The sequence below is a fragment of the Sapajus apella genome, unplaced genomic scaffold (genome assembly GCF_009761245.1).
Source record: "Sapajus apella isolate SASKATOON/1434 unplaced genomic scaffold, GSC_monkey_1.0 scaffold64, whole genome shotgun sequence".
NCBI classification, from domain to species: Eukaryota; Metazoa; Chordata; class Mammalia; order Primates; family Cebidae; genus Sapajus; species Sapajus apella.
In genome coordinates this window covers 2,491,993-2,519,006 of record NW_022437004.1, presented here as the reverse complement: position 1 = coordinate 2,519,006, position 27,014 = coordinate 2,491,993, and the positions used below count along the sequence as shown (strand labels likewise).

General features: G+C 38.2%; 1 protein-coding gene across 1 annotated transcript; it reads left to right on the top strand.

Annotated features, from left to right (window-relative positions):
• Positions 1–838: 838 nt before the first annotated feature.
• On the top strand, positions 839–25,423 carry LOC116529901 (guanylate-binding protein 6-like). Its single transcript, XM_032247811.1, has 11 exons — positions 839–995; positions 4,837–5,052; positions 12,339–12,466; positions 17,057–17,166; positions 17,367–17,563; positions 19,868–20,113; positions 20,897–21,177; positions 21,880–22,092; positions 23,151–23,253; positions 23,597–23,790; positions 24,724–25,423. The coding sequence occupies exons 2-11, from the start codon at positions 4,863–4,865 to the stop codon at positions 24,958–24,960; spliced, it is 1,899 nt and encodes a 632-aa protein (XP_032103702.1). The 5' UTR covers positions 839–995; positions 4,837–4,862; the 3' UTR covers positions 24,961–25,423.
• Positions 25,424–27,014: the final 1,591 nt, after the last annotated feature.

The following is a 27,014-nucleotide window of genomic DNA, read 5'->3' as shown; positions in this document are numbered from 1 at the left end:
GAGTCAATCAATGCATCAAACTTCATTGTCATCTTATGTCAAGAAATTGCCAACAGCCACCCTAACCTTCAGTGACTATCAACCTGATCAGTCAGCAGCCATCGATATTGAGGCAAAACTCTACACTAGCACAAAGATTACAACTTGCCGAAGGCTCAGATGATCATTAGCATTATTCAGCAATAAAATACTTTAAAATTAAGGCATGTAATTTTACTTTTAGACATAATGCTATTGCACACTTACTAGACTTATACTACAGAATAATAATGTAAGCATAAGTTCTACATGTACTGGGAAACCAAAATTTTGTGTGACTTACTTTATTGCAACATTTACTTTATTGCAGAGGTCTGGAACCAAATCTGCAATATCTTTGAAGTATACCTGTGTGTGTGTGCGTGTGTGTGTGTGTGTGTGTGTGTGAGAGAGAGAGAGAGAGAGAGAGAGAACTTATTTAAAATATCAAAAGCTATTCATTAACAAAAGAAACCCAAGAATCCCCACTAAGAGAAAAGTGCTTAAAATATTCTTGGTTCCTAAAGCTTTGTTTACGTTTCTAACATGGTTTTCTACTTTTCTTGTGTGCTAAGGAAACGGGAGCTAACTGGGAGAGGTATCAAGAAAGCCCATGGAGCCTTCCAGGATGAGGAGGACGAAAGAAAGCTGGCAGGACTGTGCTTGCAAAGGTGTGAGTGTGCAGAATCCGTAGCTTTTTCTGACCTCCTCTCACCCCTGCCCCCAACACCCTCTTCAAATTCAGGTCAGATGATTCAGACAGGCCTCTGCTAATTCCTAACAGCTGCATGAATTGCTTTTACTTTCAATTTCAGTTTTACCGCCCCATCCCTTTTACGGAAATGACTAGCTTCCTCAGCTCCTTTTTCCCTTTATAAAGGAGGGACACAAAAGAAGGTAGAAGGAAGAAAGAGTGCAAGGAGATTGTGAAAGGCAACTGAAAACTGAAAACTTGGACCTGTGGTGCTGTAGAGCAGGTATGTTTGCTTTCGTTTACAGTACATGCAACTTAGTCCAACTTAAGCATCCAGGCACGCTGCGTCCCCCTGGATATACTGCTCCCTGAACATCAACTCAGGACGGCAGTGAATGGCCTGGAAAGAGCCCTGGTGGGCGCCTGCCTGGCTACCTCTATCAGGCCCTGTGGCAGGCCCGGAAATGCAGAAAACAAGGAGATTCCAGGCAATTATAATCTGAAGGGAGAGTTTCTTTTCTGCCTTTCTAATGGTCACACTTAGGAAAGGTTCAGAGTAAGAGCTCTATAACTATGTAGAAATAAAATTTAGTCCCTACATTGCTGGCCTTTATTACTTAAAAATAATTACATAGTCCAAACTCTGTGTGTGTGTGTGTGTGTGTGTGTGTGTGTGTGTGTGTGTGTGCGCGCGCGTGCGCACGCATGCGGGCGTGCACACGTGCTGTTTGTTCATCATAGGAAAATCAGAGTCACTTGCAGCTCTTGCTAAACAGATAGATACTTAGGCCTGGGAGTCTGGGTTCGAACAACCCCCTCAGGTGATTCTTAACGTACATCAGAGTTTGAAAACCAGTCCTGAATAGAATTGAACAGCTGTATTTCATTTAATAGAATTTAAAAGTTCTCTGGTTTCCTCACAGCTAAGAAATCATAGAGCTGGTTTATATAAAGTTTACAGTTGCATCTTCCTACAGCTTCCTTTATTCACTTTCAAGAAGGGACTGTACAGTTGCAGTCAATGCAACACGATGAACACATCACACATCACATTACAATGCATTTCCTTGTGTAAGTCAGGGCCTCAGGTTTCATCTCCATTTTCCTCACTCCCCTCAGTGAAGAATCAGACAAGAGCAGGTTGTACAGCAACAGCATGCTTGAACTTTACTGTTTCACTGTGGTGAAAAATTTATTTGTAGTTTTTGCTTCTTAGTAATTTACAGTTTGCATATTTTGTTGAGCTGTATAATCTAATGGACCAATTGTTATTGTTATTATGTAGCTTAACCTCCGTTTAACTCAACTTTTCCTGAAATCCTATTTTGTGCTGCATGCCATGTTAAGATATAAGCTTGTAATGTCTCATTTTATTATCAAAACACCCTCCGGGTTGGATGTATAATTTAACTCACAGACCCCTTTAATTAACAGGCTCAGCTAGGTGATAGTCCTTGGTCGAGGCCACATACGTAGTGAATGATAGAAGTGGTATTTTTTATGGCATTAGATGCATCTTGAATATTTGACATGTAAATACAAAAGTGAGTATTTGAGACATTTGAAGACAATATTATGTTTACATATTCTGATTATAAAAAATAAATATCATAGAAAACAATTTTAATTTTATGGCAATAAAAAGTGTGCCAGGAGACCTACAGAACAATTGTACTTTCAGTACTAAATTTATGGAATTAAACTTCACCTTAAAAAAATTACAATAAAATCTCATATGCCTTTCACCTTCATTCACCCAACAGTGACAGTGACATTATCTCTCAAAAGGAAATCTCTCTAACTTATCTATATATAGTCTAGAGAGATAAATCTCTCTCTCGATATATCTCTAATTTATCTCTCTATATAATATGCAGTGTTATATGTATTGTTATTCCAATTCTTTTTTTATTCTTATTTGTGGGAGTATCTCGCACCAAGAACCTGACCCTTCTAGGCTAAGTCCTTCAGCCTGTACTTTAATTCCTTAGATTCTAGACATTCTCCTACTTCCCTTTTGAAAAAGATAGGCTGTATTCTCTAAAAGTTTCTCATCCCACATGGCTTCTTCCCCTTCTCCCTCCAATTTCCATTACTTTTCTAAACCTGTAGATAAAAAATGAGCACATAAAGTCACATTGATAAATTAAAGAGCATGTTTTAGTGTATGATCATCATTAAAAAGTTACTACTGCAGGTTACTTATCAAAAAACTTGTAAGATAACCACTGTCTTTGATTGTCAGTTTATCAAAGCTTTCATATTTACATTTTTGTTTTGTGGTGAAATATGCATGATGAAATTTATTATTTTAACACTTTTAAGAGTATACTTCAGTGACACTAATATGTTTGCATTGTTGTACAATCATCTCCAGAATCTATTCAATATTGTAAATTGAATCTCTTTACCTTTAAACAATGATTCTTCCTTCCCTCTTCCCTCAGCCCATGGTAAGTAATTATGCTTCTGCTTTCCATCTCAATGTATTTGACTATTCTAGTATGTCATACAAGTGGAATCATTTAACATTTGTTCTTTTGTATCTGGCTTATTTCACTTGGCATAATGTCTTCAAGATTGGTCTATGTTGTAGCATGTGTCATAATTTCAGACACTTTTATGATTGAATAATATTCCCATTGTAGGTATTTACTACATTTTGTTGATAACATCTCTTGATGGACATTAGGGTTGTTTTCATCTTTTGGCTATTGTAATGCTTCCATAAACATTGGTGTGCCGATATGCGTTTGAGTCCCTGCCTTCAGTTTTTTTTTTTTTTTTTTTTTTTTTTTGGTGTATATACACAGAAATGAAATATTTTGATGTCAATTCTCTGTTTCTTTTTTTTTAGGAACCACCATACTTTTATTCACAGTGGCAGTACTATTCATATTTCTACTAGCAATACACAAAGGTCCCAGTTTTTCCACATCCCAGCTAATACTTGTTTTCTGCTTTATTTATTTTTTGAAAATAATAGCTATGTTAATGGGTGGGTGTGGAGTAATACCTCACTGTAGTTTTGATTTGCATTGCCCCTGTGATAACTGATGTTGCGCATGTTTTCAAGTGCATATTAAGGCCATTTATAGGTCCTCTTTGGAGAAATGTTCATCCCAGGGCATTTTCAATTGAAACTTTGTCACTGTTAAGTTGTAGGAGTTCTTTATGTAGTCTATCAGATATGTGATTTACAAATATTTTCTCCCATTCTGTGGATTGCCTTTTTACTATGTTGACTGTGCTCTTTGATGCACAAAAGTTTTTACTTTTGATTAAGTGTGATGTATCTATTTTTTTCAGTCTTCGGTGGTTTCGGCATCATACACAAGAAATCATTGATACTGGAGATCCAAGTTGGCAGAACATACAACAGAAAAGATAGCCCCTGGACAGAATATCAGGTTTTAAATAAAGTCTGTTCTACTCCCTCCAATTCAGGGAAGGGTAGTGGAAACTGGACTGCCACCTCCTCCAGACCAAGACTATGTTTTTGAGGCAAATGGGTAGGGAAAGGGCAATTAAAACACTATGGAATCTCTCACCATTTTGAATGTGCCTTATTTTTTTTCTACTGGGCGTTTGCTTGGTTGCTATAGACCTTTGACTATTTTCTAGAGCTTCTATAAGATAATTTTAGCCAGTTTTTCCATTTTTTAATGTCTCCTAAGAGAGAAGAAGGACTTAGAACTTCATAGTGTGCCATTTTGCGCAATTGTCTAGATTTGTAATTCTGGCTCTATGACTTATGCACTCAGCCTTTGTGAGACTCATTTATCTCATTTGCATATATTTGGGTACTATAACCTCTAACTTGCAAGCTCTCAGTGAGATCAGATATTTAAGGCAGGTATCACAGGTCTTGGAATACTGTCGGCCCACTATTATGATAACAATTTCTTGAATTTTATTTTTACCAAGAAAAATGATGGAGATGATAAGATAATATGCTTCATCACTAACACCATTACAGATTTGGGGGAATGATGGAGGAAGCCTTTTGTAGTTCACCATTGCTGGGTTACATGTTGTCTCATAGAAACGCAAAAGTCTCATCAATCCTAAATTTATGGGTGCTTGGATAACTGAGGCAGAGACTGCAACCTTATTTCTACTAGGAGGCTCTTCTAGGTTGGCCGTTGCCATGGAATCTGGACCCAACATGTTGGCTCCCATTTGCCTGGTGGAAAACAACGAAGAGAAGCTGTCGGTGAACCAGCAAGCTATACAGATTCTTGACCAGATTTCTCAGCCAGTGGTGGTGGTGGCCATTGTTGGACTGTACCGTACAGGCAAATCCTACTTGATGAACCGTTTGGCAGGACAGAATTATGGTGAGTGGTATCCTGGGACACAGGCCAATTGCTTGATTCCAGCATTTTAATGCTCTAACCTAGGCATGTAAAGGGGAAACCCAATTCCTTTCAATAAACCAACTTCTCATTCTAATTCTCACCACCAAGTCACTACCTTACTGTAGCCTGTCCCCATATTCTTTCCTTTAAGGAAAATATCCTCTACTAGTACTCAGAATCCTACCATGTCTTGTGTAATCAAGTCCTGGGCTCCTGTAATTGTGTCTCCTTTTTCTTATAACATATTTTGCTTTCTTTACATAATGTTCCCATCAACATACAAAGATGTTTGAACCTGTATCATCTTAAAAACCCTTCCTGAATTTCATATCCCATTGTGGCAAGCAACTCCTGTTGTGTGTGTGTGTGTGTGTGTGTGTGTGTGTGTGTGTGTGTGTGTGTTTTATTTTTGTCTTTAATCACTTTTCAGTGCAAAAAACATTCTCTCAATCTCCTTTTTTGAGTTTTTTCCTTCTCGCATCTTTCTTCAACCCACTCCTCTCTGACTTTGAACCCCACTGCTTTTTTTTTTTAATTGCACTTTAGGTTCTGGGTACGTGTGTAAAACATGCAGGATTGTTGCATAGGTACATACATGGCAATGTGGTTTGCTGCCTCTATCCCCCCCTCGCCTATATCTGGCATTTCGCCCCCTGTTATCCCTCCCCAACCTCATTACTCCCCGCTGTCCATCCCCTATTCCCTCCCCAAACAGACCCCAGAGTGTGTTGCTCCCCTCCCTGTGTCCATGTGTTCTCATTGTTCAACACCTGCCTATGAGTGAGAACATGTAGTGTTTGTTTTTCTATTCTTGTGTCAGTTTGCTGAGAATGATGGTTTCCAGATTCATCTATGTCTCTACAAAGAACACGAACTTATTGTTTTTTATGGCTGCATAGTATTCCATGGTGTATATGTGCCACATTTTTCTTGTCCAGTCTACCATTGATGGGGATTTGGGTTGGCTCCAAGGTCTTTGCTATTGTAAACAGTGCTGTAGTGAACATATGTGTGCGTGTGTCTTTATAATAGAATGATTTATTATCCTTTGGATATATACCCAGTAATGGGATTGCTGGGTCAAATGGAATTTCTATTTCTAGGTCCTTGAGGAATTGCCACACTGTTTTCCGCAATGGTTGAACTAATTTATAATCCCACCAACATTGTAAAAGTGTTCCTATTTCTCTACATCCTTTCCAGCATCTGTCATCTCCAGATTTTTTAATGATCATCATTCTAACTGGCATGAGATGGTATCTCAATGTGGTTTTGCTTTGCATTTCTCTAATGACCAGTGATGATGTGCGTGTTTCCAAACATTTGTTGACCTCATAAATGTCTTCTTTTGAAAAGTGTCTGTACATGTCCTTCGCCCACTTTTGAATGGGTTTGTTTGTTTGTTTTCTTGTAAATCTGTTTTAGTTCTTTGTAGATTCTGGATATTAGCCCTTTGTTTGATGAATAGATGGCAAAAAATTTTTCCCATTCTGTTGGTATCCAGTTCACTCTAACGATTGTTTCTTTTACTGTACAGAAGCTCTGGAGTTTAATGAGATCCAATTTGTCTATTTTACCTTTTGTTGCCATTGCTTTTGGTGTTTTAGTCATGAAGTCCTTGCCTATGCCTATGTCCTGAATGGTTTTGCCTAGGTTTTCTTCTAGGGTTTTTATGGTGTTAGGTCTTATGTTTAAGTCTTTAATCTATCTGGAGTTAATTTTAGTGTAAGGTGTGAGGAAAGGGTCCAGCTTCAGCTTTCTGCACATGGCTAGCCAGTTATCCCAACACCATTTATTAAACAGACACTCCTTTCCCCATTGCTTGTTTTTGTCAGGTTTGTTGAAGATCAGATGGTTGTAGATGTGTGGCATTGCCTCTGAGGCCTCTGTTCTATTCCCTTGGTCTGTATCTCTGTTTTGGTACCAGTACCATGCTGTTTTGATTACTGTTACCTTGTAGTATAGTTTGAAGTCAGGTAGTGTGATGCCTCTAGCTTTGTTCCTTTGGCTTAGAATTGTCTTGGCTATGCGGGCTCTCTTTTGGTTCCATATGAAGTTTAAGGTGTTTTTTTTTCCAGTTCTGTGAAGAGGGTCATAGGTAGCTTGATGGGGATAGCATTGAATCTATAAATTACTTTGGGCAGTATGGCCATTTTCACAATATTCAGTCTTCCTAATCATGAGCATGGAATATTTTCCCATCTGTTTGTGTCCTCTCTTATTTCCTTGAGCAGTGGTTTGTAGTTCTCCTTGAAGAGGTCCTTCACGTCCTTTGTTAGTTGTATTCCTAGGTATTTTATTCTCTTTGTAGCAATTGTGAATGGTAGTTCACTCTTGATTTGGTTCTCTGTTTGTCTGTTATTGCTATGTAGGAATACTTGTGATTTCTGCACATCGATTTTGTCTCCTGAGACTTTGCTGAAGTTGCTTATCAGCTTAAGGAGATTTTGAGCTGAGACAATGGGGTCTTGTAAATATACAATCATGTTGTCTGCAAATAGAGACAATTTGACTTCTTCCTTTTTAAATTGAATACGCTTTATTTCTTTTTCTTGCCTGATTTCTCTGGCTAGAACTTCCAATATTATATTGAATAGGAGTGGTGAGAGAAGGCATCCTTGTCTAGTGCCAGATTTCAAAGGGAATGCTTCCAGTTTTTGCCTATTCAGTATGACATTGGCTGTGGGTTTGTCGTGAATAGCTTTTATTAATTTGAGATACATTCTGTTGATACCTATTTTATTGAGCCTTTTTAGCATAAAGGGCTGTTGAATTTTGTCAAAGGCCTTCTCTGCATCTATTGAGATAATGATGTAGTTTTTGTCTTTGGTTCTGTTTATGTGGTGGATTACGTTTATAGACTTGCATATATTGAACCAGCCTTGCATCCCTTGGTGAAGCCTACTTGATCATGGTGGATAAGCTTTTTGATGTGCTGTTGCAATCGGTTTGCCAGTATTTTATTCAAGATTTTTGCATCTATGTTCATCATGGATATTGGCCTGAAGTTTTCTTTTTTTGTTGAGTCTCTGCCAGATTTTGGTATCAAGATGATGTTGGTTTCATAAAATGATTTGGGAAGGATTCCCTCTTTTTGGATTGTTTGGAATAGTTTCAGAAGGAGTGGGACCAGCTCCTCTTTGTATGTCTGGTAGAATTCGGCTGTGAACCCATCTGGTCCTGGGCTCTTTTTAGTTGGTGGGCTATTAATTGGTGTCTCAACTTCAGCCCTTGTTATTGGTTATTCAGGGTTTTGACTCCTTCCTGGTTTAGGCTTGGGAGGGTGCAAGTTTCCAGGAATTTATCCATTTCTTCCAGGTTTAGTGGTTCATGTGCATAGAGCTGTTTGTAGTAATCTCTGATGGCAGTTTGTATTTCTGTGGAATCGGTGGTGATCTCCTTTATCATTTTTTATTGCATCTATTTGATTCTTTTCCTCTCTTTTCTTTTTTCTTAATCTGGCTAGTGGTCTGTCTATTTTGTTGATCTTTTTGAAAAACCAGCTCCTGGATTTATTGATTTTTTTGAAGGTTTTTGTGTGTCTCTATCTCCTTCAGTTCTGCTCTGATCTTAGTTATTTCTTGTCTTATGCTGGCTTTTGGGTTTTTTTGATCTTGCTCCTCTAGCTCTTTCAATTTTGACAATAGGGTGTTGATTTTAGATCTTTCCTTGCTTCTCATATGGGCATTTATTGCTGTAAATTTCCCTCTAGTCACTGGTTTAAATGTCTCCCAGAGATTCTGGTACATTATGTCTTCGTTCTCATTGGTTTCGAAGAACATCTTTATTTCTGCCTTCATTTCATTGTTTATCCAGTCAACATTCAAGAGCCCATTGTTCAGTTTCCATGAAGTTGTGTGGTTCTGAGTTAGTTTTTTAATCCCAAGTTCTAATTTGATTGCACTGTGGTCTGAGAGACTGTTTGTTATGATTTCCATTCTTTTGCATTTGCTGAGGAGTGATTTACTTCCAATTATGTGGTCAGTTTTAGAGTAGAGGTGATGTGGTGCTGAGAAGAATGTATATTCTGTGAATTTGGGGTGGATGGTTCTGTACATGTGTATTAGGTTGCTTGGTCCAGATCTGAGTTCAAATCCTGGATATCCTTGTTAATTTTCTGTCTCATTGCTAATATTGACAGTGGAGTGTTAAAGTCTCCCATTATTATTGTGTGGGAGTCTAAGTCTCTTCGTAGGTCATTAAGAACTTGCTTTATGTATCTGGGTGCTGTGGTATTGAGTGCGTATATATTTAGGGTTGTTAGCTCTTCTTGTTGCATTGATCCTTTTACCATTATGTAGTGCCCTTCTTTGTCTCTTTTGATCTTTGTTGGTTTAAAGTCTATTTTATCAGAGACTAGGATTGCAACTCCGGCTTTTTTTTTTTCTTTTTTTTTTTTTTTGCTCTCCATTTGTTTGGTAACTCTTCCTCCATCCCTTTATTTTGAGCCTATGTATATCCTTGAACATGAAATGGGTTTCCTGGATATAGCACACTGATGGGGTTTTGCTTTCGATCCATTTGCCTTTTTATTGGGACATTTAGCCCATTTACATTTAAGGCTAATATTGTTATGTGTGAATTTGATGCTGCCATTTTGATGCTAGCTGGTTGTTTTGCCAATTTGTTGACACAGTTTATCCATTTTGTTGATGCTTTTTATCATTTGGTACATTTTTGGAGTGACTGGTACTGGTTGTTCCTTTCCGTGTTTTGTGCTTCTTTCAGGAGCTCTTGTAAGGCAGGCCTGGTGGTGACGAATCTCTCAGCAATTGCTTGTTCATAAAGGATTTTATTTCTTCATTGCTCATGAAGGTTAGTTTGGCTGGATATGAAATTCTAGGTTCAAAGTTCTTTTCTTTAAGGATGTTGAATATTGGCCCCCACTGTCTTCTGGCTTGTAGGGTTACTGCCAAGTGATCCACTGTGAGTATGATGGGCTTCCCTTTGTCGGTAACCCGACCTTTCTCTCTGGCTGCCCTTAGCACTTTTTCCTTCATTTCAACCCTGGTGAATCTGATGATTATGTGCTTTGGGGTTGCTCTTCTTGAGGAATATCTTTGTGGAGTTCTCTGTATTTACTGGACTTGAATATTGGCCTGCCTTGCTAGTTTGGGGAATTTCTCCTAGATAATGTCCTGAAGTGTGTTTTCCAGCTTGGATTCATTCTCTCCATCACGTGGCGTTCTCTATATTTCCTGGACTTGAATATTGGCCTGCCTTGCTAGGTTGGGGAAATTCTCCTTCATATCCTGAAGAGTGTTTTCTAGCTTGGATTCATTCTCTCCATTACATTCAGGTACAGCTATCAAACATAGATTAGGTCTTTTCACATAATCCCATGTTTCTTGGAGACTTTGTTCATTTCTTTTCACTCTTTTTTCTCTAATCTTGCTTTCTCATTTTATTTCATTGAGTTGATCTTCAATCTCTGATATCCTTTCTTCTGCTTGGTCAATTCGGCTATTGAAACTTGTGTGTGCTTCGCAAAGTTCTCATGTTGTGTTTTTCAGCTATGTCAATTCATTTATATTCCTTTCTAAGCTGTTTATTCTCATCACCATTTCATCAAACCCCTTTTCAAGAGTCTTAGTTTCTTAACATTGGGGAAGAACATGTTCTTTTAGCTCAGAGAAGTTTGTTAGAAGTTTGTTCACCTTCTGAAGACTGTTTCTGTCAATTCATCAGACTCATTCTCCATCCAGCTTTGTTCCTTTGCTGGTGATGAGTTGTGATCCCTTGGAGGAGGAGAGGCATTCTGCTTTTGGGTGTTTTCATCCCTTTTCCACTGGTTTCTTCCCATCTTTGTGGATTTATATACCTGTGGTCTTTGTAGTTCTTGACTTTCAGACGGGGTCCCTGAGTGGACGTCCTTGTTGTTGATGATGAAGTTATTTCTTTCTGTTTTTTAGTTTTCCTTCTAGCAGTCAGGCCCCTCTGCTGTAGGACTGCTGGAGGTCCACTCCAGACCCTGCTGGCCTGGGGGTCACGTGCTGCAGATGCAGAACAGTAAGGGTTGCTACCAGTTTCTTTTTCTGTTATCTTCGTCCCAGAAGGATACCCGCCAGATGTCAGCCTGAGCTCTCCTTTATGAGTTGACTCTTTGTATATACGGTGGTTGGGGAGCTGCTTGAGGAGTCAGTCTGTCCCATATGGGAGCTCAAGTGCTGAGCTGTGAGCTCCATTGTTCTGTTCAGAGCTGCTCAGCAGGCACATTTAAGTCTGCTGCAGCAGAACTCATAACCACCTTTTTCCCCAGGTGCTCTGTCCTGGGAAGGTGGGGCTTTATTTATACATTCCTGACATGCTGCTGCCTTTTTTCAGAGCTGCCCTGCCTAGCAAGGAGGTAGCCTAGTCACAGTCTGCCCGCAGAGGTGTTGCTGAGCTGTCATGGGCTCTGCCCAGCTTCTATGTGAACTTCCTTGTGGTTTTGTTTATAGAGGTATAGTTAGAACTACCTCAGTAATGGCGGACTGTGTCGGTAATGGCGGACTGCCTCGGTAATGGCGGACTGCCTTGGTAGTGGCCCACTGCCTTGGTAATGGCAGATGCCCTTCCCCTAACAGAGCTGGAATGTCCCAGGTCCAGCTGCGCTTGCTGCGAAAGTCTCAATTCAGAGTGGTTCAGATTGCTGGTCTTCGTGGGGGTGGGACACATCAAGCCAGATCACCTGGCTCCCTGTTTCAGCCCCCTTTTTTTCCGTTGAATGGGCAGCTCTGTCTCTCAGGTGTTCCAGGTGCCAGTTGAAACAGCCGCCCAGATTTGTGTGAGTTTTTGTGTGGAGACCCACTGTGCTTGCTGAAACAGCCATGCTGAAAACTCGTGTCACTTTTCAGCCCAGGAATCTCCTGGTCTATGGGCAATAATAACTCATTTGGAAATGCAGTGTTCACTCACCCTCTGTGTTGTTCTCACTGGGAACTGCACTCCAGAGCTGCTCCTATTCAGCCATCTCGGGTCTGCTTCCAAACTATATCCAAACCTCACCACTTTTTAAGATGTTCTTGCTATCAGTGACCTCAATTTTGTCTGATTTATGGATTCTTCTTCATCTCTATTTTGAGCCCTTGCTTGGATCATTATCCCATTTAATGTCTCTTGCTTTTTGAAGTAGATGACTCACAGAAAGAGCCATTCTCAAGGAAATACAGAAAGTACCATTTTCTATGCTGGGATAGTTACAATCCACCAGTCTGACACTGTGGCCCCAGGACTGCTTGGCTGCTCTGCTGTCCCTGTGCTTAGCTTCCTCCTCTTCCCTGCAGGCTTCCCTCTGGGATCCACGGTGCAGTCTGAAACTAAGGGCATCTGGATGTGGTGTGTGCCCCACCCCTTCAAGCCAAATCACACCCTGGTCCTTCTGGACACTGAGGGTCTGGGCGATGTGGAAAAGGTAAGGAAAATAGTCACAGACACATTCTTTTCTTTCTGGATATTCTCCTAAACTCTTTATGAACCTTGTAGTTTAACTGCTGTGATCTGTTTCTGAAACCTAGAAATCCAACTATAGTGAGTGAGACAAAGTTTGGCCTGTTTGAATGAGACTTTTCTATAAGATTAGATATCATGGTATTGTTGCAGGAAATCAGGAAACTGGATGAGGTTACAGGAAGATTTATTTAAGGTGTACACCAGCTCAGTGGATTCACATGCAAAGGACTGAGCCCTGGACAAACAAAGTGAGGGCTTTTTATGTATCTTAGGGTGCAAAAAGAAGCCAGTTTACAGAAGCGAGAAAAAAAGCAGTTAATCAATACAGTGACAGGCTTACTCGTGACTCTTGGTATGTGGGCCCAGTGGCCTTGAGTCCAGGCTGGTGCAGACCAGTCCTGCAGGGCTCTGCATTAACCTCCTTCTTTGATGTTTGCAGCTGCTATCCTGTTTGGGTATTTCTCATGACCTTCACTGTGTTATTTAGATACAAAACAGGCAAGCAATACATGGGAAACAGATATCTATAAATTCTTAGGTTTACTTATACTACAAAGGCAAGGATTAGGGAGAAAATTTATGTTTTCCTCCAGGCAGTGAGGGAGTGTTGGGAAAGTTCTCAGAGCACATTCTCTTTAGCTCTGGCTTCTGAGATACTTTATCAAGGTTCCTCCCAGAGCCTGAGCCAGTTGACTGTCTCTAATCCAACACAGAGGGCCTATCTCTGTCCTTTGTATGATTTTATTTTCTTTCTTTAATTTCTGCCTCAGTATATTAGGTAAAACATTCTTTTATTTCTTGGCCCTGTGGTGAATGATTTGATTCAATTTGATAAAAACTAGTTAAGCAGCTCAGCTCCAGGCTGCTGGGCTGAGTAGCATAGATATTGGTGAAGAAAGTAAAGGCACTCAGTGTCATAGAGGAGACCAGATAATATGCACTCAGATTTAATGTTGTGTGACTGGGAAAGAAGCAAGTTGTCGAGATGGAGGAGTTTGAACTGCAATGCAGTCCCTGCCCTCTGTCAATTCCACAAGGAGCTCTGTAGCTGGAATGGCTTCTTTGAGTTTTCCTCTTTTGGAACAAGGGTGTCAGGCCTCCATCCCTCATGCTGATTACTCATTGGAAGTCTCCCCTGTAAGGCTTTCCCATTAAGAGAGCTGACACCTGTGATTCAGGCAGCACATCACAGCTTTCACCATGTGCAGTTGCTTGTAAGAGTGCCTTGATGGGAAAGAGGAGAAGTATTGACCCAATCCCAGGTGATGAGGAAGGGCATCTCATCTACTTTCTGAGCTACCACGTGAAGGATGCATTTGAGGGTAGAAATTAGGAGAGTTAGGTTTATATATTTTATATGGTGAAGCTAATCAACTATCCACATAGTATTCCAGAAGGCTTTGAGACAATTCCAACTGTACTGGTTCTATGAAAGTATGTGTTTTTCCCACAGCAAACATTTTAAGATGAATATTTGGTATTTAGCTTCCGATTAATATATAAAATGAACAATTTATATATTTTTTTGTGTTAGTTTGAAACTTATTTGAAAATAGTTTCTAAATTTCTCTAGTCTTTGTGTCCAAACAGGAGTTAGAAATTCTGTTTATTTTTCAGCTTTAGTGAGGTAAAATTGACAAATAAAATTATATATACTTAATGTATGCAGCTTGATGTTTTAATATGTATATACATTGTGAAATGATCACCACAGTTAAGCCAATAATATAGCCATCACCTCACATGGGTACGGTTTTTGTTTTTTCCATTCTCTTTTTTTTGGAGGTGGGGGTGAGAACACTTAAGATGTATCCTCTTAGCAAAATTCCAGGTTACAATTAATATAATATTGTTAATTATAGTCACTCTGCTATACAGTAGATCTCCAGAGTATACCTTGCATAACTGAATTTTTGTACTCTTTAACCAACATCTCTGCATTTCTTCCACCTCCAGGCCCTGGCAAGCACACCGTTCTACTCTGATTCATGATTTGTGCATCTTTTTACATACCTGCTTTTCATTTGTAGGTTTTTTGCTAAGAAATGTATATTCAGGTCTTTGCTCATTTTCAATGAGGTCATTTATTTTTTGTTATTGAGTTGGCATGAGTTCTTTATATATTTTTGCTACTAACCCTTTATCAAATTTACTGTTTACAAATATTTTCCTCCCATTCTGTAGGTAGCATTTTCACTAAGTTGATTATTTCCTTTGCTGTGCTGAAACCTTTTAGTTCGATGAAATCCTGCTTGCCTAATTTTGCTTTTTTTCCCTGTGCTTTTGATGTCATATCCAAAAACATCATTCCCCAAACCAATGCCAAGAAGCTTTTTCTCTATATTTTCTTGGTAGATTTATGGTTTCATATCTTTTCCCAACTACTATCTAACTAAAACTTTGTATATTTGACCAGCATCTCCCAGCCTTCTCTTTCCTCTCCCCACTATTCCCTGGTAACCACCATTCAACTTTCTACTACTATAAGCTCAATTTTTCAGACTCCACATATAAGTGAGGTCATGTCGTATTTGTCTTTCAGTGTCTGGCGTATTTCACTTAGCTTAATGTCCTCCAAGTTCATCCAAGTTATTGCAAATGATGGGCTTTCCTTCTTTTTAAAGACTAAATCGTTTTATGTTTACATGACACATTTAAAAAAATTCATTCACGTGTTGATGGAAACTTAAGTTGACTCCATGCCTTGGCGATTGTGAGTAACACTGCAATAAATATGGAAGTGTAGATGTCTCAACATCCTCATTTCATTTTCCTTGGATAGATACACAGTATTGGGATTTCTGGATCCAGTTTTTGGTTTTACATTTAAGTCACTAATCCATTTTCAGTTGTTTTTATATATGATGTGCAATAGGATCAAATTTCACTCTTCTGCATGCATGTAGATATCCAGTGCTCCCAGTACCATTTGTTGAAGAGACAGTCTTTTCCCATTGTGTGTCCTTGGTACCCTTATCAAAGATCAACTGACTATTAATGCAGAGGTTTATTTCTGAGTTCTCCATTGGTCTGTACACCTGTTTTTATCCAAGCACCATACTATTTTTGTTACTGTAGCTTTGCAACATGTTTTGAAATCAGGAAGTGTGATACCTTTTCAATATTGCTTTGATTATTCAGGATATTTTGTGGTCCCATGTTAATTTTAGGATCGTTTTTTATATTTCTTAAAGAATGTCACTGGGGCCTGGACATGGTGGTTTATGCCTGTAATCCTAGTGCCTTGGGAATTTGAGGCAGGGAGATCACTTGAGGCCAGAGAAGTTCAAGACCAACTTGGGCAACATAGTGAAACCCTATTTCTATAAACAAATAAATAAATAATATATCATTGTAATTTTTATAATTATTATAAAGCCACATATCAGTGATATACTTCTGTCTAAATAGTTTATTGTTTGTCATGAGTTCCACATCCAAGAAGAATTCTGGTTACTTTTTAAAAACCAGGGTTTGGAAGAAATAAGGAAATGAATAGTGTTTTCTACCTCTAGACTCCCATAGAATCTTCTGGAACCATGTGAAAATTTCTACATCTCAGTTTTTACATTTGCTCTAAGAACCAGCTATATACACTGTTTGGAGTAGAAATAACTTCTGGGTTATTCTATAATTTAGAACACTATAATTTATATAAAGAAATTAACCTTGTCCTGCCCTTCATCAACTGTGTACCTGAGCTCACTATCCAATCTTGACTACTTATCCTTTGTTCAGTCAAACTCTATTCTTATTGCAAAGACCCCTGCAGTCTATAATTTCTAGTTTTGTTTCTCTGAGTCTTTCTACATGCAGAATCACTTTCATTTCTTCAAATCCACATTCTACCAATTCATAATCAGCTCATGACTTCCAGGAAACTTTCATGTCACACACACTTTTTCCAACTTTAATTGCACGAATCTTCCTTGATAGACATATTTTAAAATTTAATATTATAGCTGTAAATTCCACCCATATACATTACTAAGATGTAATCTTTTTATAAATATTGTTATTTTTATTGAATTTATTGTTTTGAATGTTTGTCATTGCTTTGAAACAGCCATCTTGAGAGTAAAAGTGTGATTATTAAATTTGTTTTTCTAAACATAGGAACAGTGGGAAACATTTGCAGTGCTTATAAATATTTGTTGAATTTAATTAGATATAATTAGAATCCCAGCTATGTCTACTATGGTAAATTTTGTATGGCTCATGGCCCACAAATATGTGTAGACTGAAGAAGTGCTGATATCCATCATGAATACCCAAGTTAGAAGCAGATGCAGTACTAGTTTTTCTATACGTACAATTCCATGCAATTGAGGAAAAAGAAAACCCTATAAAGATTAGAACCCTTTTACATATAAAGAAATTGTGATGAGAATACATATTGTAATTATCAAAGCTATTATTTACATTTATGTCTGTTCTATTTGTACAGCATGAACGTTAGCTGAAATCATAAAAGAAAGACTCATAAACTAAATGTCTCCACGAATTTCTAAAGACTGCACTCCTAAGTCCCTTACTCTAATGTGCTTTTTAGGGTGACCCTAAGAATGACTCCTGGATTTTTGCCCTGGCTGTTCTCCTGTGCAGCACTTTTGTGTATAATAGCATGAGCACCATCAATCACCAGGCCCTGGAGCAGCTGCAGTATCCTTCCAGGAAATGAACCACCATGTTTTGCTTGACTTTATGGGAATAAAGATCAAGTCATTTCCTCCTTTCCTTTCATTTAGTTACCATTGGTACAGCATAGGAGGTACAGAAGAAAAGAAAGTGTTTATAACATTTTTATAAAGGAAATGTGGCAATTGTGGACAGGGGGTTTCTTTTCCTTAACCAAGTCCTAGTTATGTGACAGAGCTCACAGAACTAATTAAGTCGAAGTCATCCCCAAGTTCAGATAAAGCAGAAAATTCCACAGAGTTTGTGAGTTTCTTCCCAGACTTTATTTGGACTGTACGGGATTTCACCCTGGAGCTAAAGTTGAACGGTTACCCTATCACAGAAGATCAGTACCTGGAGAATGCCTTAAAGCTGATTCAAGGTATCAGTGCATGATCTGGGTTGTGGGTGGTCCAGTTGGGTATGGGGTCTGCTAAACATTGTCAATCATCTCTAGGGTTGCCTTTGTGTTTTAGATTGAGGTCTGTAAAAATGGGCAGTGAGGGGTATGTTGAAAAGCTCTTGGGACTAGAGCTGAGTTTAGTTAAGAAAAGTAGAGCCTAAAGTAGAGAGAAATTATTCAAGACAAATGTGTTCTTTATATAATTTGTTCTTTAGCATTCAAATTATAAATGGTCCATAGTGGGTGCTAAGACTTTCTAAAGAACAGATACTTGTGATCCTTATTTTGCCCACTGCTTTTCTGTGTTTAGGAAAACAATTGACTAGATGATTGTTAGCCATGAAATTACAATGAAATGCCTGCAAATAAAAATGTATGTGTATGTTAGTTCGTTTTACAATGCTGTAAAGGAATACTTGAGACTGGGTGTTTTTAAAGCAAAGATGTTCATTTGGCTTACAGTTCTGCAGGCTGCACAAGCATGGCACCAGCATCTGCTTCTGGTCAGGACCTCAGGAAGCTTTTACACATGGTGGAAGGAGAAAGGGTTCCAGGAATGTCACATGGCAAGAGAGGGAGCAAGAGAGAGAGAGAGAGACAGACAGACAGACAGAGAGATTAGGTCTCAGACTCTTCTCTCTCTCTCTCTTTTTTTCTTACCAGTTGTATTTTATGTTCAGAGACTATATGTACAAGTTATTACCTGAGTAAATTGCATGTTGTGGAGTATGGTGTATAGATCATTTCATCACACAAGTAATGAGCAGAGAACCTGATAGGTAGTTTTTCAATCCTCACCCTTTTCCTACCCTCCACCCTCACATTGTCCCCAATGTCTATTGTTCCTCTCTTTGTGACCATGTACAATCAATGTTTAGCTCACACTTTATAAGTGAGAACATGCTGTGTTTGGTTTTCTGTTTCTGTATTAATTCTCTGAGAAGAATTCCCTCCAGCTTCATCTATGTTGAAGTGAAGGACATGATTTCATTCATTTTTTATGGCTATGTAGTATTACATGTTGTATATGTACCAAATTACCTTCATCCAGTCCACCATTGATGGACATTTAGGTTGATTTCATGTATTTGCTATTGTGAATAGTGCTGCTGTGAACCTACACGTGCATGTGTCTTTACAGTAGAATGATTTCTGTTCCTTAGCGTATACACCCAATAATGGGATTGCTTTGTCAAATGTTAGTTCTGTTTTAAGTTCTTTGAAAAATTGCCAACTTGCTTTCCACAGTGGCTTAAATAATTTACATTCTCACCAGCAGTGTATAAGTATTCCCTTTTCCCTGCAACCTTGCCAGCAACTGTTATTTTTTTAACTTCTTAGGAATAGCTATTCAGATTTTTGTGAGATGATATCTCATTGTGGTTTTGACCTGCATCTTTCTAATGATTAGTGATGTTCAGCATTTTTTTTGTATGTTTGTGGGGTACATGTATGTCTTCTTTGGTAAAGTATCTGTTTATGTCCTTTGCCCACTTTTTAATGGGATTGTTCATTTTTTGCTTGGTAAGTCATTTAAGATCCTTACAAATTCTGGATATTAGATCTTTGACAGATGTATACTTTACAAATATTATCTTCCATTCTGTGGCTTGTCTGTTTACTCTGTGGTAGTTCTTTTGCTGTGCAGAAGCTCTTTAGTTTAATCACATTCCATTTGTCAATTGTTGTTTTTGTTGCAATTCCTCTTGGTCATCTTCATTGTAAAATCTTTGTAGGGCCTATGTCCAGAATTTCCGAAATGGTATTTAAGGATTTCTATAGTTTTAGGTTGTACATTTAAGGCTTTAATATATCTTGACTTAATTTTTGGATATGGAATAAGATAGGGATCCAGTTTCACTTTTCTGCATATGGCTAAGCCATTTATCCCAGCACCATTTGTTGAACATGGGATTCCTTTCCTCATTGCTTGCTTGTGGTAGACTTTGTCAAAGATCAGATAGTTGTAATTGTGTGGCTTTATTTCTGGGTTCTCTCACCTGTTCCGTTGGTCACTGTGTCTATTTTTGTACTAGTACCACGGTGTTTTGCTTACTGTAGCCTTGTAACCAAAGCAGTATAATTTGAAGTCTCCCGAATTTTCTTACCAAAGTTATAGCAATGTTACAAGTTTGATGTGCAAAGAAGTATTGAACATTTGTGTTAAAGGAGTTCTATAAATGTAGAAGACCATAAAGATACAACAAACTCTGTCAAAAATATCTTTAGGTCTCATATACCAAGACTGTTTTCACTATATTCTCTGTTTTTCTTATCCCTAAGGTGGGAATCCCAAAGCCCAAATGTCCAATTTGCCCAGGGAATGCATCAGGCATTTCTTTCCAAGACGGAAGTGTTTTGTCTTTGACCGGCCAACAAATGACAAAGACCTTCTAGCCAATATTGAGAAGGTGTCTGAAAAGCAACTGGATCCTAAATTCCTGGAGCAAACAAACATTTTCTGTTCTTACATCTTTACACATGCAAGGACCAAGACCCTCAAAGAGGGAATCATGATCACAGGGAATCGTGAGTCTCCTTTTTACATTTTAGTGGGGCCTAATGTGTTGAATATGTTGCATAATGTGTTTTTCAGCATTTTTGTTTGATTCTATATAGTACTATGTGTATACAGGTATTCATACTTCATGAAGAAACATGTATTTTATCTGACTTATTGCGATTTACCCTCTCTGACATTGCAAATCTTGTTACTGATATCTGTGGATTCCAGATATCTAAAATATACCTCCACCTATAATGAAATAACTAACTGGGTATAAAACAGATATATACTTTTTTTTTCTTTGGGGAAGTCCTATGTGTTTAGTATTCTTTGCAAAGAGAATACCAAAGATATTTTGGAAGTTTAAAAAAGTCTGGGAATAAATATTAGCCCATATGTCCATGAAAATCCATTGGTAGCTTCAGAATTAGGAGTAAATGTAATAAGATTTACCCTGCCTTATCATTTACCTGTGTAAAAATCTTCCTTATAATTTTCTAAATGAGAAATTATATTTCCAATGTCCTCTAGTATGTTAGATGAAAGTAGATATTCCAATTTTTTATCACTGCGGTCTGAAGAACTATAATAATGAAAAGCCAATAAGAAACTGAAAGTGATAATAGCAGAAGCAGGTAGGAGTGTGTGTGTATGTATGTGGGGTAAGAGATGGGACATGTGCGTGTGTGTGTGTGTGTGTGTGTGTGTGTGTGTGTGTATGTGTGTGCGTGCGTGCGTGCTTAGAGTCCTGGATCCCATTGAGCTTCAACTCCATATTTATTATCTGAATTTCCTGGTTTATTCAGGGCTAGGGATTTTGGTGCTGACCTATGTAGACACCATCAACAGTGGCGCAGTGCCTTGTTTGGAGAATGCGGTGACAACTCTGGCCCAGCGGGAGAACTCAGCTGCTGTGCAGAGGGCAGCCGACCACTACAGCCAGCAGATGGCCCAGCGGGTGAGGTTCCCCACAGACACACTCCAGGAGCTGCTGGATGTGCACACGGCCTGTGAGAGGGAAGCCATTGCAGTCTTCATGGAGCACTCCTTCAAGGATGAAAACCAAGAATTCCAGAAGATGCTTGTGGTAATCTGTCTCAGTCATTGCTGTTCATGATCTTTCCCTTTGAAGAATGTCGCTTATAGTTGCCTTTATTGATCTCAAGGCTCATCTCTTACTGAGAAATAACTTACCTTGGATTCTCATGAAGAATAGGGTTTCAAAAGACTACGTATCCCTCTTTTATCTCCTCAAGACTTGGGCACTTATCCTAAAAACTTTCGGATAACTGAGGTAAAATCAGTACAAACTCCTAAGATCCTCCTTAAGTGGACACTTCTAAGGATTCTAAAGCTGCCCTAAACACCCACAAGTTACCCCTGAGTGGTGCGCTTTTTCTGAACACAGTCTGCCTTTCCCAGGAACCAACACGTATCTTACCAGACCCTCATTCTAGGGCGTTGTTCAAATTATAGTTCTCCTTATTATATCATTGTACCACTAATGACAAGGAGCACAAGATGCTACAGCTGTAAAAAACCAGAGATTATAGAATTCAATCCCATCATGTCACAGATGAGAAACCTGAGAAAAACCCATAAACTTACCAAGAGTTTTCACAGTGGTGAATATTTCAAGTTTTGTGTTTCTGATTTAGTCCACAATTACTCCACTAGAATGTTTTTCTCATGTAGACCTCAGTTAGATTGCCATCTCTACAAGATTTTGTAGAATTTCGTGTCCTCTTTTTATTTTTCCTGGTGACATCTCCCTACATTTCCCTTGCAGAGAATCATAGTGAATAAGAAGGGGGATTTCTTGCTGCAGAATGAAGAGTCATCTGTTCAATACTGCCAGGCCAAACTCAATGAGCTCTCAAAGGCCCTAATGGAAAGTATTTCAGCAGGAAGTTTCTCTGTTCCTGGAGGGTACAAGCTCTACATGGAAACAAAGGAAAAGATTGAACAGGACTATTGGCAAGTGCCCAGGAAAGGAGTAAAGGTGAGGAATAAGGAGAGCATGGGAAGCTGATAGGATGGAGTAAATGGAATCTTCAGCACCAGCCATAATGAGAGAGCAGTGGGACAGCATAACATCTTAGTTTTTGATGTCCACTCTTTATCATTTATTAGAATAGAAATGTTTATTCCCAGAAAATATATATTTAAAAAAAACGAAATGTTTATTCCCAAAGAAAGAATAACACTCTTAGAAATCTGGGAGAGACAGAACAAAAATTATTCGTGTGGAAAGGGCTGGCTATTTACAAGGTTAAATCAGAGTCTGTGCTCCAATCTGATCAAAATAAGAGAGTGAAATAGACAATTGCATACACAGTAATAACACTTATAGACCTATGAAAATGGGATACATAGGTGGCTGTAATAAACGTAATAGTAGTAATAATACCATTAACTTATATTCATCTGTTGAAAGAAATAGACAATTACATAGAGAGCAATAACACTTATGGACCTATGAAAATGGGATGCATAGGTGGTGGTAATAAGCGTAGTATTAGTAATAATACAATTAACTTATATTCAACGGTTGTAACCTCAGGCATACTGTTAAACTATTTTCTTAGACCTTTTAATGTAATCTTCCAAATGACTTTAAGAAGCATCCTTAATTTGGAAATTTTATAGGTTGGAACTTAGTGCCCAAAGACAATTAAATAACTTGCCTAAAGTTCCAGTTAGCGAGTAACAGGAAAAAGTAACAGCACATATCAGCAGCATTTCACACTGGAAGGCAAATATATAAAAGCATTAGAGATTGTGGGATTGTAGAACTGTACCTAGTTATGAATGGCTGTAACCAAGAACAGCTACAGGGAGGTAGCACTGGAAGAGGACCCGGAGGGAGACAGGAAGCAGGAGATGAGGAGGGCCTCTGGTCACTAAGGAGCTTGCACACTTTATAGGGAGCCACTGCAGAATTTGAAACATAAAAATTATATGGACATATTTATGTAACATTAATCTTCAGAACCTAGATTTTCAAGAACTTAGTCTTTTAAAGAAATCTAAGTTTTTGACTTTTTCTTTGTTCCACAGGCAAGAGAGATCTTCCAGATATTTTTGCAGTCTCAGGCAGCAATAGAGAAATCCATCCTGCAGGCAGATAAAGCCCTTACTGATCGGGAAAAGGCAGTAGCAGGTATGGGGCAGGTCTCAGCTTATAGCAAGATGGGTAGATTCCTGCAATGCTTTCTGACAGATCCACCAAGAAGACTTTCCCAAAATAAAGAGTTTTTTCTTCTGTGGAACATACACTCTGCTTAATCTTCCAAGGGAGCTGTGGTTATGGTTGTACATCAGCCAGCCAGGCAGGGCCTTTCCCATCACATTCTGAAATGTGTTCTTGATAATGTGAGCCAGAGTGAATTCTGTGATTTCCTGTCCCCCCAGCTTTCAAAGTTGGTTTGATCTCTGAGCTCAGAAGGGTAGAGATGAGTCTTCATCTATTATTTTCTTCTCTTTCTAAAACTTTCATGGGGTAGTGGAGAAGGCCAAGAAGGAAGCAGCTGAGAAGGAACAGGAACTTTTAAAACAGAAATTACAGGAGCAGCAGCAACAGATGGAGGCTCAAGAGAAGACTCTTAAGGAAAATATAGCCCAACTGAAAGAGAAGCTGGAGAAGGAAAGAGAACACATACTGAGAGAGCAGAATATGATGTTGGACCATAAACTGGAGGTAAGTCTGTCCATGCCCTCAGCAGGCCACATGATCATTGCCCAGGTACCTCAGGAAGGGCTGGTGAAGGTTACAGCAGGATCGTGCAAGGAAGCGCATCACCATTTGCTTCTTGGGAGTTATTAAAAGTCCTGATGAATCCTTTAAAATTTTTTAAAGATGGCTTTGATTTCTGCTCTATACTTAGATCCTGAAGAATGCAGGTTGACTATGGCCCCTACAAGTCCTTGGAGAATGTAAATAGGGTTCAAGTTGCCATTTTGGGAGATTTTAAAAATAATCTCAGGAGTCCTACTTAAACAGGTAGTCCACTCACGTGTATTCGATATGAGCAGAAACTGGTTTGCTTTATCGGTAACACATATTATCAGCTCTACTACCTCCCAAACACCATGAGGTAGATCCATTCTGATACGCAACTCTCTCAAATTTCTAGACTTAAATAGACACAGAAGGAACAATCTCTAAACATGCTGCAGTTGTTTCCCTGTATAGATAACTTGCCCATGTTAGCACACAGTGTAGGGGAAATTCTTGCATTGTCCATCTGAAAGTTCCCTCATAAGAGATTTTAGATCAGCTTATAAATTCCTGTTATTTTTGATATGGGTGACCATGCTACCCAAGTAAGACTGAATTTATGCAATCAAACCAATGATTACCTCTCAAATGGCACTTTTGGGGCAGGAATATATAGCATTTGTCCTCATACCTGTGTTAGGACCATAACAAAATCATAATAGTAGATGAGTATTAATAAAGTTGTAAACTATGGTTCCTCACAATGTCTAGGTCCAAATTCTTCTCTGATAGTTGAGAAATAGTTTTTAGGAGTAAAATTAAGACTGTTCAACAAAATTTTTAAATACAAAATGCAATTCCTAAAAGAATAGGGATTTTAAAATTTTTACTTTCCTCCTTACATATTTTTAGGCCCAAAAGAATTTGCTTGAAGAAGGATTTAAGAAGAAATCTGAGGAGATGAATGCAGAGATAAATCAATTAAAAAATAAGATTGATACTACAAAAAGTGATAATAGACCCTGGATTGCACAAGCCTTGGACAGACTTGGCAACGCGATAGTTTCTTCAGTATTCTCTGAGGATGGTAAATTATTTAATCAGATTGTCAAAGGTGTAAGTTCACTATTTAAAAAGAATTCTAAATAAAATATTGTAGATTGTGGATACATACTTTGACATATTTTTGGTCTGTATGTTTTCCATTTTCATTCAGCAACATTTTAAATATAAAAAGTACTTACTGAAGGATATTATTGCCTGGCCCACGTGAGATAGAATGGATGCATGCACACTTTGAATAACCATGTTCACTTTTAGGAAATATAAATTTGCAAAACCATTTACAAATAGTGGGTCCACTAAGGCATTGTTTTTAATGGCAAAATATTGGAAAATATGTGAATGTTCTTCATGTAAGATTGGTAATATAAATTTTAGTTTGTACAAATACTGGGATATTATATAACCAGTATAAAAATTGTCAGTGGAGTTCTATTTTGACTACTACAGAATAGTCTGGAAGATACATTATAAAGTGAAAAAGGAAGCAAGATGCAAAGCAGTGTGTGTTATCTTATCACCAAGGTAAAATGCAATTATTACATGCAAACATGCAAATATACACATAAAATATCTCTAGAAGGATTACTGAAAATCTGCTATTATTGGCTCCTTCTGGGACAAATCAGATGGAATTAGGGACTGAAGGGACACATACTTTTCATTGTGCATTCTATCTTTTGAATTTTGTAAGGCAAGCTTATTTTTCAATAATATTTTACCTGTACAACATTATCTTGTAAAATAAGAAAATTTAAAAAATAAATGCATTTATTATTTTATTTTATTTTTCCATAAGTTATTGGGGTTCAGGTGGTATTTGGTTACATAAGTTTCTTAGTGGAGATTTGTGAGATATTGGTATACCCATTATCTGAGAAGCATACACTGCAGCGTATTTGTAGTCTTTTATCCATTGCCCTCCTCTCACTCTTTCCCCTAAGTCCCCAAAGTCCATTATATCATTCTTATGCCTTTGCATCTTCATAGCTTAGCTCCCACATATCAGTGAGAACATGCAATGTTTGGTTTTCCATTCCTAAATTACTTCACTTAAAATAACAATCCTATCACAAAGTGGGCTAAGGATATGAATAGACAGTTCTCAAAAGAAGATATACAAATAACCAACAATCATGTGAAATAATGCTCAATATCACTAAAAATCAGGGAAATGCAAATCAAAACCTTACTCTTGCAAGAATGGCTGTAATCAAAAAATCAAAAACAGTAGATGTTGGTGTGGATGCAGTGATCAGGGAACACTTCTACACTGCTGGTGGGAATGTAAACTATTACAGCCACTATGGAAAATAGTTTGGAGATTCCTTAAAGAACAAAAAGCAGAACTACCATTTAATCCAGCAATCCCACTACTGGATATCTACCCAGAGGAAAAGAAGTCATTATTCGAAAAATATACTTGCACATGGATGTTTATAGCAGCACAATTCACAATTGCAAAATCGTGGAGCCAACCCAAATGCCCATCAATCAATATGTAAAGAAACTGTGGTATATGTATACAATGGAATATTACTCAGCCATAAAAAGGAATGAACTAACAGCATTTGCAGTGACCTGGATGAGATTAGAGACTATTATTCTAAGTGAAGAAAGCTTATTTTATCTGTTAAGAAATGAAAAAGAAAATGTAAGGTAGAATATTAATAGTGATAATAATTAAAGGAATATGAATTTGGCTGTCAGATAATGAAATTGCTCATTGATTCTAGGAATTACATCATCCAGCTCAATGAGGAGTCTCAGATCTGAGTACTAGAGTGCATAAAATTTACATCCTATGCTTTCTTTCATTTTGGTCTTATTTTTCAATCCCTTAAATTTGTTTTGAGACAAATGCATGCACTTTTCTGTGATCTTTAAACTCTCAACAAGAGTAGCTTCTACTGCCTATCTCTGAATTAAAGTTATAAGGTGTTAGAAGCACAAATTACCAAACATTAAGATTAAGCACTGGTGAGAGGGATTGTGCCATCCTTGTACATTCAATGGTGGTATCTTTGTGGTAGACTCAGATAAAAAGGACAATGTGCCTTTCCAGAACTCAACACTCTGATAGGGGATGATAGACCCAGACACATAGAGGCCTGATGTTGGCCCTTAATCATTAGAATCTA